Source organism: Cricetulus griseus, chromosome 5 (genome assembly GCF_003668045.3).
Source record: "Cricetulus griseus strain 17A/GY chromosome 5, alternate assembly CriGri-PICRH-1.0, whole genome shotgun sequence".
Classification (NCBI taxonomy): Eukaryota; Metazoa; Chordata; class Mammalia; order Rodentia; family Cricetidae; genus Cricetulus; species Cricetulus griseus.
In genome coordinates, this window is record NC_048598.1 from 177,971,927 (window position 1) to 177,987,236 (window position 15,310).

Genomic DNA, 15,310 nt, shown 5'->3' on the forward strand with positions numbered 1-15,310 from the left:
GAAGGTGCCCCTGTTGAATAATAGAATATCAAATATGTGAGGCAGGAGATTGACAGATTAGTAAACTCAATGAAATACAACTCTCTTCCATGCAATTACAGACTGCATAACTGCCAGCCTGCAAATGACACATACTGTTGATTGCTGAATTCACACAGTTATCATCAGATGTGTTGCCTACCGAGGACCTGGGTCTTCTCATGTTGGCTCCTTTCTATGGTGAGCAGAAGTGAACTTCCCTGAGACATCCTGTGTACCTCATCTCACACCAGCTCCCCCTGAGACCCATAATTTAAGTCCTCCACCAGAGTCAGCTCCTGGTGAGGGAATGCAAATCTCTCCTGGCTCCACCCAAGCATAGGTTGAAAAGGCAAAGCTGGGCCTGGGCACTCACTGGTGTGCAGCCATGGCCCTGTTTGCCTCCTCATTCCTGCTGCTGATTGTGCCTGCATGTGAGTGCCATGGATTCCTACTGCATGAACTCCCATAATTCACTCTGTGCCAACCTTACCTTCTACTTTTTCCCTCACAGATGTCCTATCCCAGGTTACGCTGAAGGAGTCTGGCCCTGGGCTGTTGCAGCCGTCCCAGACTCTCAGTCTGACCTGCTCTTTCTCTGGGTTTTCACTGAGCACTTCTAATATGGGTGTGGGCTGGATCCGGCAGCCCTCAGGGAAGGGTCTGGAGTGGCTGGCATACATTTGGTGGAATGATGGTAAATACTACAACCCATCCCTGAAGAGCCACCTCACAATCTCCAAGGACACCTCCAACAACCGAGTAACCCTGAAGGTTGCCAGTGTGGACACTGAAGACACTGCCACTTACTACTGTGCTCGAGTATTGAGCACCACAGAGACACAGCCTCATTTGATATCTGTACAAAATTTCAGGAAGCTTCTCATCTCTTTCCCTTCCTAGTATGGGGAGAGAGTTACATCTTTCCTGCGAGCCTCTGAGGTTTCCTCTTCACTGCTAACTTCAGAGCCTGGGCTTCCTGTTATACACCATCATTCATTTTTAAGATGTTTAGAAATGAGTCTGTCTGTTTTGGTTATACAATGATTAAGGAAGTCTGGTGCTCAAGCCAGGTGGTTGAAAGCTATTGTTTCACTCTGTACTTTCTCTCAGATTCCCTGTCCCGCGCACGCTCTGTATTTCTCGCCAGCAAGAAATCATACACGGGACACTCGGATCCTTCTGCAGACAAGCTTTAATGCATCTTGAGAGTGAAAGAGCATAAGCTTCCCAGAGCGGAGACTGAGCGGAGACATTGAACCAAGAAAACCATCCATTATAAAGGCTGGCCAGCCGCCTGGGACGTGTTACCCTATGAATGGCTTCAGCTCCTCAGGCCAAAATGAGCCACGGGATAGGCAGAGATCAAAGGAATGGAAATTACCCAGCGCCTGTGAAGTAATTTACATCTTGGTGTCTTCAGGCACCTATTATTGTAATGGATAATGCAGGAACCGGCTCCCTACATATCCCCCTTTTTTTATTAATTAATGAAAAGGCTTTATATTATTACAAGCAAATAGGTCACCCATATGTTGAGGGATAGAGGTAGAGGTTGAACCTTCCCAAAATCAAACATTAAGACTGTGTACAAGAATCGCCATCAGGCTGTTAGCTTGACCCGAAGCGCTCTTGACCTGTCCTCTGCCGTTTTTCTGGGAAAGGGATTCTCGGGGCAGGTAACCCTTATGCAGGTCAACGTACCTCCCAGAGAAGCCTGCATAATAGGCAACTCTGTGCGATGCCTTTGCTCAGCATCCCTCATTGGGCTGCCCAGACCAGACACTCTACCCTGTGCAATGAGCCTAGGCTCCGGGTGTGCAAGAGCTGTCTGGCCGGCGGCCTATTGCTTAAGCATAGTTAGCCAAAATATAAGCGCTTGGGCGGTCTCTTGGTTTGAGCCCTGGAGCTTACATGCCAGTCAAAAGTAACAGCAATCCGCAAGCGGCTGCATCAAACAATCCCACCCCCACCTAGATAACAGCAATCCGCAAACGGCTGCATCAAACAATCCCACCCCCACCCCTTAAGCAGTGACAATCTCTCCGCCAAGGGCAGGAGTTAATCTGGATAACAATAGCGGCTCTCAATTCCCGGGGAGAGAGTGGAGTTTCGACTTTTGAAGGTCCAAAGAGGCTCTTCAGGTTGAGTCTTTCTGGGATCCACAGGGGATTTTCTTCATCCTGTGAGAAAACACAATATCGCTCCCCTGGATCTTATGAGAATAGGATCCGGGCCTCTCCAAAGATCAGTTAAGATATCTTTCCATTTTACCATTTCCTTTTGGCCTTTTAGGTTTTGAGGTGAGACGCTTGGCCTCAGTATGGCCCCCAGCGTTAATGTTTATGAGGCTTTAAAGCCCCAGGCATTCCAGGCCTTTAAGAAGTGTTGAATAGCAGGCACGGCCTTTTCCCCTATCAAAGACTGGGAAAGCCATCTGTAATTTCCTCCGCTCCTCTAATGGTAAAAAGGAGTCGGTACCAAATTTTTGTTGTAACTCATATAATGGGGGTGCTGATGGAAGTACACCTGCTGGATTAACAGGTCTCTTAAATTTACCGGGGTGTGACCGGTTATCCCCTATTTTCTCTCCCCCCTTTTTTGTTTCTTTTTCACCTAGCTGAGCTGTTTCCCCAGTATTTAAGACTTCATCTCCTGAGCTTTCAGAGTCATCAGAGCTATCAAGATTTAAAGCTTTAATCTCATTTACAGAATCATCTAACAAATTATTCACTCCCTTGTCAGTAGACATCCCAGGAGGTCCTTTTTTCTTATTTATTGCTGTTTCTCTTAACAAATTATTCACTCCCTTGTCACTAGACATCCCGGGAGGTCCTTTTTTCTTATATTTTATTGTTAGGCGCGCCCCATCTCTCACCACATTCGGTTTCTGATATATAATTCTGGACTTCTTTAAGATTGCTACAACAGTGAGAAAAGTCAAAATAGCTCCTAGTAAAAGCATAGAAGCCTCTATATTAACCTCCCACAATAGCAACATTCCCAAGCCAAAGTCCAGAAAAAACATACCTCTCCGAATTTATCACCCTGCAGTTCTGAATCCGCCTTGTAGCCAAGGGGTCTCCGCGGTGCTGGAGATGTTCATATGTTCCCGGGTTTCGGCACCATATGTCCCGCGCACGCTCTGTATTTCTCGCCAGCAAGAAATCATACACGGGACACTCGGATCCTTCTGTAGACAAGCTTTAATGCATCTTGAGAGTGAAAGAGCATAAGCTTCCCAGAGCGGAGACTGAGCGGAGACATTGAACCAAGAAAACCATCCATTATAAAGGCTGGCCAGCCGCCTGGGACGTGTTACCCTATGAATGGCTTCAGCTCCTCAGGCCAAAATGAGCCACGGGATAGGCAGAGATCAAAGGAATGGAAATTACCCAGCGCCTGTGAAGTAATTTACATCTTGGTGTCTTCAGGCACCTATTATTGTAATGGATAATGCAGGAACCGGCTCCCTACAATTCCCACAGCAGGAACTTCTAAATTTCTGTAATTTCTCCTTCATTGAATAACTCCATACTGGGGAGATGGTCTTACTGGGTAAGCACACACAAACTGAGACTCTGGTGAAAGGATTGCTAAGGAACCTCGGAGATATTTCAGTCTATTGCCAAGGCTCTTGGTTCTCTCCACAAACTGGTGATAAGGTCATAATGCTGAGGACAACACTTGTGTATCACAGTGGACACTGGGAAGTTGATCTGATATTTAACAAGATGTATTCTCTTCTACTGACTGGCATTCATAGCTATTGAAGATATTTTTCCATGAGAACGAGAAGGGCAATAAGCAACCTAGATACAAATGCTGTGAGTTATAATGGTGACCATCCCATGAGATATGTTATTGCAATTGTTGTGGATGTAATCGATCAATCTCTGTTTGGATTTCATTGTTGTCCATGAGATGAAACCCATGTCGGACACTGCCAAGAAGGCGAAGAAACTGAGTCTAGATATACCATAGCCCCAGGTGAAACCAAATACTATTTTCTCATAAAGGAACATATCAATAAAATTATTCTTAATCGTGTGCCCTCATAGACACATAAGTCAGGGCCTAAGTCAGCCATCAGCAGAGAACATTCTCTTTTTCCGTAAGTAGAAACTGACTTAGACAGAAAGGGACACTATGTAGAGAGTGATATATATTTGAGCATGCGCTATAAATGGGTAGTCTTAATCAAACCTTACACTCAGGATTGTGCAAACAATTCAGGGAAGGAGCTGGAAAGATCATAAGAGTGAGAAGTGATAAATGACTCCAAGGAAACAGTTTCCTGCACTCACAGCGGGACTGATGCACACATGAACTCACAGAGACCGTGGTGGCAAGCACAAGGCTTGCACAAGTTCCAGCCAGAAGGGTTCTCAGGGCTGAGTGTTACAAGTGGACAAGAGCTCCCACTATTAACCAAGAAACTAACTGCAATTTATAACCACTAGCAAAGGAGAAAAATTGGCCCAATTCAATTAGTCTCACGGGTATATTAATCACACTTCTCTGGCTATATTAATTACACTACATGACCAGGAATTAGCAAAAAGAAACTTTGTCCAATGACATTTTGGACAGCTTTTGTCTTATATAACTTTATTTAAGCTTCTTTGTTTCATTGATATTTTTGTATGTGTGCATATTTAGGTTTCTTATTTTGTATCCTTGAGTGTGTGTGTGTTTATGTGATACATACATTGATGATAGTTTCTTGTATTTTTGCTCATTTGTTTAAGGAGTGAGAGAAATAAAGGCTTTAGAGTTGCATTGATAGGGAGGGGAGAAGTCTGGGAGTATGTGACAGAGGGGGAATATATTGTCTAGAAATATTTTTCTCAATGAAGCAAATTTAAATAAAACATACTAGAGTCACCCCAATCAGTTATGTATCTATGGATATTCAATATATTATAACATTTGGGTAGAGAGAACAAATTTATACTTTATTCTTGCATGTACATGTGCAACCTGGTTGGAGCATTTGCAACAATTTCTGACCAGTTACTTAACTGCACTACTCTTCCCTCTCTTATAATTTCCTTCCTCCTGCACTGATGTTAATCAGGTAGGAATCTATGGAGTTTTCTAAATGTCATTGTTCAGACATTTTCTCAGAACAAGTGCAGAGTCATCAGAGATACGAGATAATACTTCAGTTTCCATCAGCTTATTTGTCATTGTCCTCCATGACATCATCAAGACTGTCTTCATGACCCATGTCTCTGCTGTAATTCTGAATTCATTCCCGTTGCAGGTCTCTGAGGTTCAGACTTCCTAGAGTTGGTCCGTTTTCATTATCTCTAAGAAGATTTGTCACTAATAATCTGTTCTGAGAAATACAGACCCGTTTTAGCCCTAAGTTCAAAATGGTTTTGCCTCTAAAGTCACCCAGGTCCTGAGCTGTTTCAATATTTAATCAGTTTGATCAATATTCTCACTCTTTTGTAAAGTCACTCAGTATTTTTACTGCATAAGTAAAACGATGCAGAACGAGTAATCTACCAGAAATAAAAGTGATTAAATTTGCCAATCAGGAAAGCATAGACCTTTATTTGTGTGATTGTTAGCAGATTATCCATGGGATTTCCTTACTAGGATTGTGTTTGAGATTCAGGAGGAACCAAGAGAAAGGCAGGATCAACCTCCTGTACCCCAGAATCCTAAGAAATCTAAACTCTCCCTTCCTCTTCCCAGGGTACATACTGGGCTCAGACCTGAGCAATGTGAATTTTATCACATGCATTTTTACACTGGGATCATTCTAGCATTTCCCACATCACTTTGTTCAACAAATAAAAGCAATTTCTGAACTTTGTGGAGAGAAGAACTTGGTGGGCAGGTTGGGCTAGGGCTTGAAGGTGGGGTGGTGACAATATGTGTTTCCTGTGATCCCTGCAGTCCCCATGCTCTCTATTCCAGACTCACACTGCAGGAAGAGAGACACAGTGATGTCTGTATTGTAATAAGGAAATGGAGTGGAATCCACCCTCCTCTTTTATAAGGACAAGGCTGACTCCCCACATGCAAATTGATCTTCTAGCTCTAAGTTAAATCCCCTACTGAGCTGTGGGAGCTCACATCTCTCTCACAGGAGGCTGACCTCTGAGAAAAGAGGGTGTAGCCTAGAAGATGAGACTGTTGGGTCTTCTGTACCTGGTGACAGCCCTTCATGGTGAGTGTGACCATTACATACATGTGTCCATGAGGGGATGTGACAACATGTGATTGACAGAATTGACTCTTCCTGTCTGCAGGTGTCCTGTCCCAGATCCAGCTTCAGGAGTCAGGACCTGGCCTGGTGAAGCCCTCACAGTCGCTGTCCCTCACTTGCTCTGTCACTGGTTTCTCCATCACCAGTGATTCCTACTGGAGCTGCATCAGGCAGTTCCCAGGGAAGAAGCTGGAGTGGATGGGGAACATAGGTTATGGTGGTGGCACCAACTACAACCCATCCCTCACGAGCCGCATCTCCATCACCAGAGACACAGCCAAGAACCAGTTCTTCCTGCAGCTGAACTCTGTGACCACTGAGGACACAGCCACATATTACTGTGCAAGAGACACAGTGAGGGGACTTCAGCATGAGCCCAGACAAAAACCTCCCTTCAGAGGAGCTCTGGGCCAGCAGGGGGCGCTCAGCCCTTACCAACCCTAAGAAATCAGAGCAGGGAATAAAAGACACCTGGTTTGCTCTGATTTTTCTTCCCACTCCCTAAGCAAAGAGAACACAGTGAGTCTTTTCTCTCTGTGTTGCTGAAATGCCGTGTTTATGTTTATTTGTTCCTCACTCTGTCTCTGAAGACAAGATACTCAGTAGTATTTCTTGTACATTTGATTGTGAATCTAACCCAAACCAGCTGAGCCATCTCTCTGCTTTGGGAATTTGTTTTTTTAATCAAACCATGTTTTTGAAAGACAGCTCACCTTGGCCTTACAGTAGTTTAACCATTAAAAAATTAATTCTATGTTGGATTCTCCATTACTTCCATCCTTGGTTACATCTGAATGTCATAGCACATCCTAGATTATAAACAGGAAGCAGTTGTGGCTGTGCCTAAGGAATGTGCCACAGACTGAGTGGGGTCCACACATCACTGCAGCTGTGTGACCCACCCCACAAGGCAGAGCAGGGATTTCCTGAGGGGAACTGCACATGGCTGAGGTACAAAGTCTGTTGTGAGGTTGGTACTCACTCCCAATGCTGGGATATATTGTCCAAACAGTACTTAAATTTGTACTGTAATTAAAACCATCAAATTAAACAAATCCTCCTGTGTTTACACTTATAAATACTATTCTTTAACTGTGTCAAAAAGAAGGTACTGGACTACTGGAGACAGAATTTGCAACAGGGAATTGAACTCCATCATCAGCATTGGTAGGTATACCTCAGTCGCCAAGTTTTCTTAAATGAACCTCCTGCCATGACCTACTGTTCCAGAGGCACAGGAGGAGACTTCAGTGTGAAGTCACACACAAGCCTCCCTACACAGGAGCTTGGGAACAACACAGGCTCTTAAGAAATGCTGGAGCTACTCAGAAATACTAGATGGCCCTCAGATGACAGGCAGTTCTCATTTGACACCATGTACTTCCCTGTAAATAAGTGTACGTCTGATTACATTTTAGAATACGTGGTTTATTCTTCCTGTTCAAATAATCTTCTAGGGACACTTGGCCATGTCATATTCTATGACAGTTACCACCATTGCCATTTTACTGTGAATACAATTATTTCCCCATGGAGCATCTAAGGTATTTGTTTCCAATCTGTGGTCAGATGGAATAAAAACAAAAATAAAACTGCTTGTTTTTCACATTGTCTATAATTTTAAGACTTGGTGATGATAGGTTTAGATGCAAATCATAGGGAAATTTAAAAAATCTGAAAATGCTTATTATTTATTTCCCATCTTGGGGAGTAAAATACAAACCTTTCATGAATGAATGTGATTACCTCAGAAAGATGGGAAAACAGGATCTCTTCTGTTTCCAGCTTTCAATGTGTTAAAGCTCTGGAAGGGTACAGGTAATTCACAGATTTACACAATCATAAAGGAAATTTGCTTCCTTGTAAAGATTACAATGCAACTCAATCCCATGCTATGTATGATTCCTTTGCAGGTGTTTGTTGTTCCCCATCTTGTGAAAAGTCTGAGTGACCATTGTGCACAAGCCAGGTGATGTCATCTAAGGTGTCTGTTCTAACTCAGCTTCCATTGTCAGCGGAGTTCCTCATCTCAGTTGTCTTCTTTCTGCTGCTATTTACAGGTTAACATTGTCTACTTGCTCACTGGTGTGAACTCTTTGACTCAGCTGAAGGTAGAAAAGCTGGAGTGTTACCTGTGAGTTAAAGAAGATAAATGGGAGAAGTTATGGTTGGTGTTAGTTCGGGGTTACAGATTACAGGTTTCAGGAATCTGGAAAATAAAAAGAAAATCTACTTTTCCAGGTCTGAGCCTTCTCTGGATACTATTATAATGACTTCAGCAATGTGTCAATAATTTTGGGTGAACAAATAGACTATACAATGTGGGATTACTGAGATCCAGAAAAATCACACCTCATTGAACAGTCCAGTGTGAAGGTGAAAACCAAGAGAACCACTGTTTGTTCCCTGACACTAGGGAGACATCAGGCCACAATGCATCCAGTGACATATGGTGACCACAGTGAACCTGTAGATTGTGCAGACTCTTGACAACAGAAGTCTGTAAATTAGCTACTCAATATTTCACAGGTATACTGAATAAAAGACATACATTCTTGAGCAATATTTAATGAATGTGAGATGACCTATTTCTGCTTAGATTTGGGCAAATAATTCTTCAAAAACTCTATGAGTCCAGTTGATACAAACCTTAAAAGCACCAGCCATGGTCTCCTGATTATGATCAGTGAGAACTGAGTTTTAAACAGGCCAGGATGGAGAGGCCACAGCATGACTGAGACTGTGACAAGTTTATTCTTTTTAAACTCAGAATGATAAGAGTATAAAAATTGTAAGGACAACAGGGGGCACCATGGAGACATCAATCATTAGGATGGAAATCAGAAGATGATTGGAGGGACTCCAGAGCCCCTGTGGACTCCCTTCCTAAAGACTATTAGCTGAAAAACACCTGATACAGTTGATATGTGAAGTCAAGAATTTTCCAACACAGTAAAAATTCATTGTTAAATATTGCACAAATTTGTATTTTCTCATTTTTAAAAATAGTTATTTATTTTTTATTTTTGTAAAACACCTTTTTCATGAAGAATATTCTGATGACATTCTATGCCCAATCCTCTCAGATATTTTCCATGTTCCTACCAGAAACCCCAAAGCCTTTTTTCTATTGAAACCAAAGAATATACTAGAAGAAATGTATTTAGAAAAAGAAAAAAATACCAGAAACACACACCTGTAACATTCTGGAAAGAAAATATTAATATCTTACAGATGAAAGAGTAATAATTCTCCCAATTTAGGAGGTTTTGAAATTTCCATTAACAATTTTCCTCATCACTACCAACACCTGTGAAATTGTCAGGGAATTGAAATAATTTCTCAGGTTGGGATTCTATTTGTAAATTGAGGGATTAGGCCTTGATGTTATATCCACAGGGTCTGCACAGGTCTCAGGAATGACTGCTTCCTCAGACAGGATGAAGATTTGGACCTCAGCATCCTGATGCCTGACCCAGGTCTCCTCTCCCTCCTTCTTCTCCAGCTGGACTAGGTCCTTATCTAAGAACTATCCTGCTCATGAATATGCAAATCATGTGAGTCTATGTGGTAAATACAGGGATGTCCACAACACCAACTACACATGATCAGTGTCCTCTCCACAGTCACTGAGCACAAAGGTCCTTACCATGGGCTAGAGCTGGATCATCCTCTTCCTGGTGACAGCAGCTACAGGTAGGGGCTCCAAGTTCCAGACTTGAGGAGGGGCCATGCACTCAGGTGACAGTGACATCTACTCTGCCTTTCTCTCCAAAGGTGTCCACTCCCATGTCCAGCTGCAGCTGGGGCTGAGCTGCTGAGGCCTGGAGCCTCAGTGAAGGTGTCCTGTAAGACTTCAGGCTACAACTTCACTGGTTACTATATGAGTTGGGAAATACTGAGGCCTAGACAGGGCCTGCAGTGGATTGGAGATATTGATCCAGAAGATAGTGAATCTATATACACTCAAAAGGGCAAGGCCATACTTACTGCAGAAAAATCCTCCAGCACAGCCTACATGGAGCTCAGCAGCCTGACATCTAAGGACTCTGAAGTCTATTACTGTGCAAGAAACACTGTTGTAACCACATCCTGAGTGTGCCTAAACCCTGGAGGAGCAGAAATATGTCCTGGCACTGAGATGACAGAGAAGATCAGCCTGGGGTCTTGCTCTGGAATAATCATTTGTTGTGACCCTTTGTAACTTCACTGTCTTTCAGAGTCTTTTTCATCAGGTCAAAGGATTGTTGGGAATAAAGTGATGCTAATTTTGGATGTCCCTACAATACAACATACTTGACCAGAGCTTGATCAGTGACCAGCTCTATTGATATGATTCTTCTTCAATAAAACAAAAAAAGCAAATTCTGGTGCCACAATATCATATATATATATATATATATATATATATATATATATATCAGATATATATGAGACTGGAAATGTTGCTGGTCTTGATGGGAATAAACTATAAATCAACAATAGCAGGACAAACAAAAAATCCCTTTCAAAATTCAATTTGATATATGTGGCTCCACTTCAAATACTTTGTTGAGATGTTCCCCTTGATTTGTGGGGAGTCATGTTAACTTTCCTAATGAATCTAACTTATGATTTTATTTATAGATATGTCCAACCCTGAATTGTTTTTGCTATTAGGAATCAAAATTCTTACTAATTTAGAGTCACAGTTAGAGCTGACTGTCACGCTGTGGAGTCCTCAGGGTGTGGAATTTCTTCATTGGCAACAAAGTGGACTCCTGCTCAGATAACACTGGGGGCAGAACAGTGTGATTCCAGGCTGGGAACATAAGAGGCCTGTTCATGTCATTGAGAGCACTGTGTGCTCATTCCTCTGCTCCCTGTAATTGGATTGTCTTTGTCACAAGTTCTATTTTGACAGTGACTGACATAGAATGTACACCAGTGTAAAGTGTGTGAAACAGAGACCCCCAACACACACCTTCTATTGTTCTTAGAAGAAGAAGGGCAACTGAGGACCTCTTTTGGGTTTTCCCTTTGTTATAACTTTGACATGTCTGAATCTAATCATTTCTGTTTATATATGCTTTTTGGTTTTGATTTGCTTTTATATAGAACCCACATTCTGGCTATGTGAAGGCTGAATTCCAATGGCAGAAGTAATTCTGCCATTGGTAGCATGGCTACAATCTGAGTATTTTCATTAAAACAACAACAACAAAGTGAGGTTTTCTCCTTTTAACACTGAAAATAACTCAGATGAGAGCCAACAGGTTTTATAAACAAGTCCCTGTGAGTAGCAAAAAGAACTGGCTCTTCTCACATACATGAGCACACTCAGGTGGCGAATTGGTTGGAATGTCAGTTTTCCTGCCAGTGTATTTATTTTCCTGTTGGAATTTTTTCTCAAAGTTCATCCTTATCCTTCCTTATCCTCCCAGCCTTTTCTAGCAGATCACAGGACACTCAGGAAGTGTCTCCTGTTCCAGTAAATGTGGACAGAATTTCCTTGTCATCCAAGGTATATTGCCCATCTGTTCTAATCTGTGCAAAGTAAAGTTTCAACACCATCATGAAGATCTCTCTTGGTCTAATATGAACTCAGTGTCGGGATATATAGGAAAGAGGGTTCCCTTATTTGTGAATTCTGAGAACCATCAACAGAAAGACCAATATTGGTATGAATGCAGGGCTGCTGTTATGTGTGAACTTGCTGGACCCATGCAAGGTTTATAGGGCTGACTTCTGTGGGAGGAGACTGGATTTCTGAAGAGTAGACACAGCTTTCATCCTCCACAGAACTCCATATTGTGGCTTCCCTGATGCATCCCAGTCACACAGGATTCCTAGGACAACCTCCTGACCTGTACAGGATGGCTGAGACAGAATAAATTGTCTACAAACACTGAAGAGCAATCCCTACATGGGAGTGAGAATCTCCAGTTGGAGACGATGTTCCGTCAAAACTAACAAAGAGGGACAGAGTCCAATATGACATCAAGTGCATATGAACAACAACATTGCTAAATGTGTTTGTTGTGTCATAGAAAGGGGGAAAACCAAAATTAATCAGTTATGCAGACCATAGGGAATAAGAGCAGAGGGGCGAGAAAGTGTGTTCCCTCAATCTACTCAAGAGATTATTCCTCTGAGTTAACCACATACCAGGCCCAGGAGACCATCTCAGATGACAGTTAGAACCCTCCTCTAGAAGGATACAAGGCCAGTTAGTTCCTTGAATCTATGTCACTCTCTTGGAAATGCTACAGAAAAGGAAATGACTCCATTTAAATCCTCTCCCCCTCACTATGAATACAGTTTATCTCACAGTGGAATATTAGGACCTCTGTGGGTTGACAGTAGAGGGGGTTCTAGAGTTGAATGGTGAAGTATACATGTAATACAGAATCTATCTCCAATTACAGTATCTTTAAAATGAAAATGGGATTTTTGGGGGAGTCTAACCGGGGAAACCAAATACTCCTAAGCATAGGCTGCAGGTCCACCTGCAGATGTCATCAGGATCCAATTCAAATGCATTTGGGAGGTTCCCTGAGTCATGATATCACATGGCTTTAATTCTATTTTATACATTTATATATTTATCTCTTATTTTATCCTAGATTTCCTTTGCCTATACAGAACACCTTTTAATTTTCAAAGACAGCAAGATATTTTATACGGATGGGGGGGGACTTGGGAGTTGAGGAGGGGGAGGGAGTGTGGGATGCAGCTGATTCTATCAGCAGGTGTTTCCTCTACATTCCACAGTCTGGACAGAGCAAGAAGTAGGGGTTCATATGCTACAGCAACGTGACAGCTTGATAAAATTCTAGTAAGTTGGGAACCCATCACATGACTGAACAAGGAAGAAAACCTTGAGTAGTCTGGTCTTATTAATCAGAAACCAGGAATTCAGAAGGCCAAGTATGAATAGTAGATTGGAGTTGACATGAGACTTAAAATTACAGAAGCTGCAACTATGTTCATAGCAGCATTATTCGTAATATTCATAACTTGGTAATAACCTAGATGCTCCTCAGTGGAAGAATGGATAAAGAAACTGTGATAAATTTGCACAATGGAATACCACTCAGCAGTAAGAAACAAAGACATCCTAAAATCTGCAGACAAATGGACAGAACTAGAAAAATAAAAACAGCCTGAGTGTGGTAACCCATACCTGTCCCGCGCGCTCTGTATTTCTCGCCAGCAAGAAATCATACGCAGGACACTCGGATCCTTCTGCAGGAAAGCTTTAATGCATCTTGAGAGAGGAGAGCATAAGCTTACCAGAGCGGAGACCCCGAGCCAAGAATCCCGTCCCCTAATAAAGGCTGGCAACCGCCGCCTCGGACGTGTCACCCCATGATTGGCTGCAGCTCATCCGGCCATATGACGCCACGGAATAGGCAGAGATCAAGGAATGGAAAATTACCCAGCGCCTGCGCAATAATCTTGTTTACATTCGGTGCCTGCCGGATGCAGGTGCCATCTTGTAATGGAGAATGCAGGGACGGCTCCCTACACATACCCACAAAAACAAATATAGTATGCAGTCACTCATTAGTGGATACCAGACATAAAGTAAAAGATACACAGACTTTACAATCGTCAACCCCAGAGAAGCATTAACCCACTTTCAGAAACAGATAGAAGCAGATGCAGAAATCCAAAACTGATCAATGGACCATTCTCCTGGTGTACAATCGAAGTGAAGGAGGAGTGATAATATGAACAAAGGGGTCAAGACTATGAGGAATTCAGAATTATCTGGGCTAGCTAATGAAAGATTACTGATTCAGGTCTCACAAATAGGGGACCTGCACAAGACCAAACTAGACTCCCTTAATATAGGTGACACTCCCTTAATATAGCTGGCATTATACATGAGGCCATTGGGAATGTGACCAAGATATAATTGTAATGCAAAACTTTCTTAGAGGAGCCCATTCTATATGGTGCAGTTGCTTGCTCAACCAAAACGCAGATGTGCAGGGTGGTGGGTAGGCGCCTTGTTCCTGCCTCAAACGTATAATGGGAAGATTTAGTAGACTCACTCTCCAAGGTGCAGATGGGAGTTGGGGGTGGGAGGAGGAAGAGGAAAGAAGGGAGGGGGAACTGGGATTGGAATATAAATTTAAATAAATTAATTAAATAGTAATAATATATAAAATATTGACAAATAAGTTAATGGAAAAAAGCAAAAAATATACAGGAGCAGAAGAATTTGGTGACAGGGTGTGCTAGGGAGCAGCGGTGGGGTCATTACAGTATGTGTGTCCTGTGATCCCTTCAGTCCCCATGCTCTCTATTCCAGACTCACTCTGTACGAAGTCAGACACAGTGATGGCTGTGTTGTAATGAGGAAATGGAGTGGTATCCACCCTCCTCTTTTATAAGGACAAGCCTGACTCCTCACATGCAAATTCATCTTCTAGCTCTAACTTGAATGCCCTCCTGAGCTGTGGGAGCTTAGAACTCTCTCACAGGAGTCTGACCTCTGAAAAAAGGGGGTATAGCCTAGAAGATAAGACTGTTGTGTCTTCTGTACCTGGTGACAGCCCTTCCTGGTGAGTGTGACCATTACATACATGTGTCCATGAGGGGATGTGACAACATGTGATTGACAGAATTGACTCTTCCTGTCTGCAGGTGTCCTGTCCCAGATCCAGCTTCAGGAGTCAGGACCTGGCCTGGTGAAGCCCTCACAGTCGCTGTCCCTCACTTGCTCTGTCACTGGTTACTCCATCACCAGTGGTTACTGGTGGACCTGGATCATGCAGTTCCCAGGGAAGAAGCTGGAGTGGATGGGGAACATAGGTTATAGTGGTAGCACCGACTACAACCCATCCCTCAAGAGCCGCATCTCCATCACCAGAGACACAGCCAAGAACCAGTTCTTCCTGCAGCTGAACTCTGTGACCACTGAGGACACAGCCACATATTACTGTGCAAGAGACACAGTGAGGGGACTTCAGCATGAGCCCAGACAAAAACCTCCCTGCAGAGGAGATCTGGGCCAGCAGGGGCGCTCAGCCTTAACCAAGGCCCGGAACTGTAAGTCTTTAGAACAGGGAAAGA

The 15,310-nt window shown here is 42.9% G+C and overlaps 1 protein-coding gene across 1 annotated transcript; it reads left to right on the plus strand.

The window, feature by feature from the left end:
- The first annotated feature begins 406 nt into the window (after window positions 1-406).
- Window positions 407-9,758, plus strand: LOC113831730. Its single transcript, XM_035445898.1, has 5 exons — window positions 407-452; window positions 533-840; window positions 6,302-6,583; window positions 8,305-8,378; window positions 9,644-9,758. Exons 1-5 carry the CDS (start codon window positions 407-409, stop codon window positions 9,756-9,758), a joined length of 825 nt encoding a protein of 274 aa, XP_035301789.1.
- The last annotated feature ends 5,552 nt before the right edge of the window (window positions 9,759-15,310 follow it).

Excerpts from the sequence above, each read along its gene's own strand:
- LOC113831730 (XM_035445898.1), top strand. The coding sequence starts at position 407 with ATGGCCCTGTTTGCCTCCTCATTCCTGCTGCTGATTGTGCCTGCAT. Across the intron at positions 453-532 it reads GCTGCTGATTGTGCCTGCAT|ATGTCCTATCCCAGGTTACG; the intron begins GTGAGTGCCATG and ends TTTCCCTCACAG. Across the intron at positions 8,379-9,643 it reads GAAAAGCTGGAGTGTTACCT|GGTCTGCACAGGTCTCAGGA; the intron begins GTGAGTTAAAGA and ends TTATATCCACAG.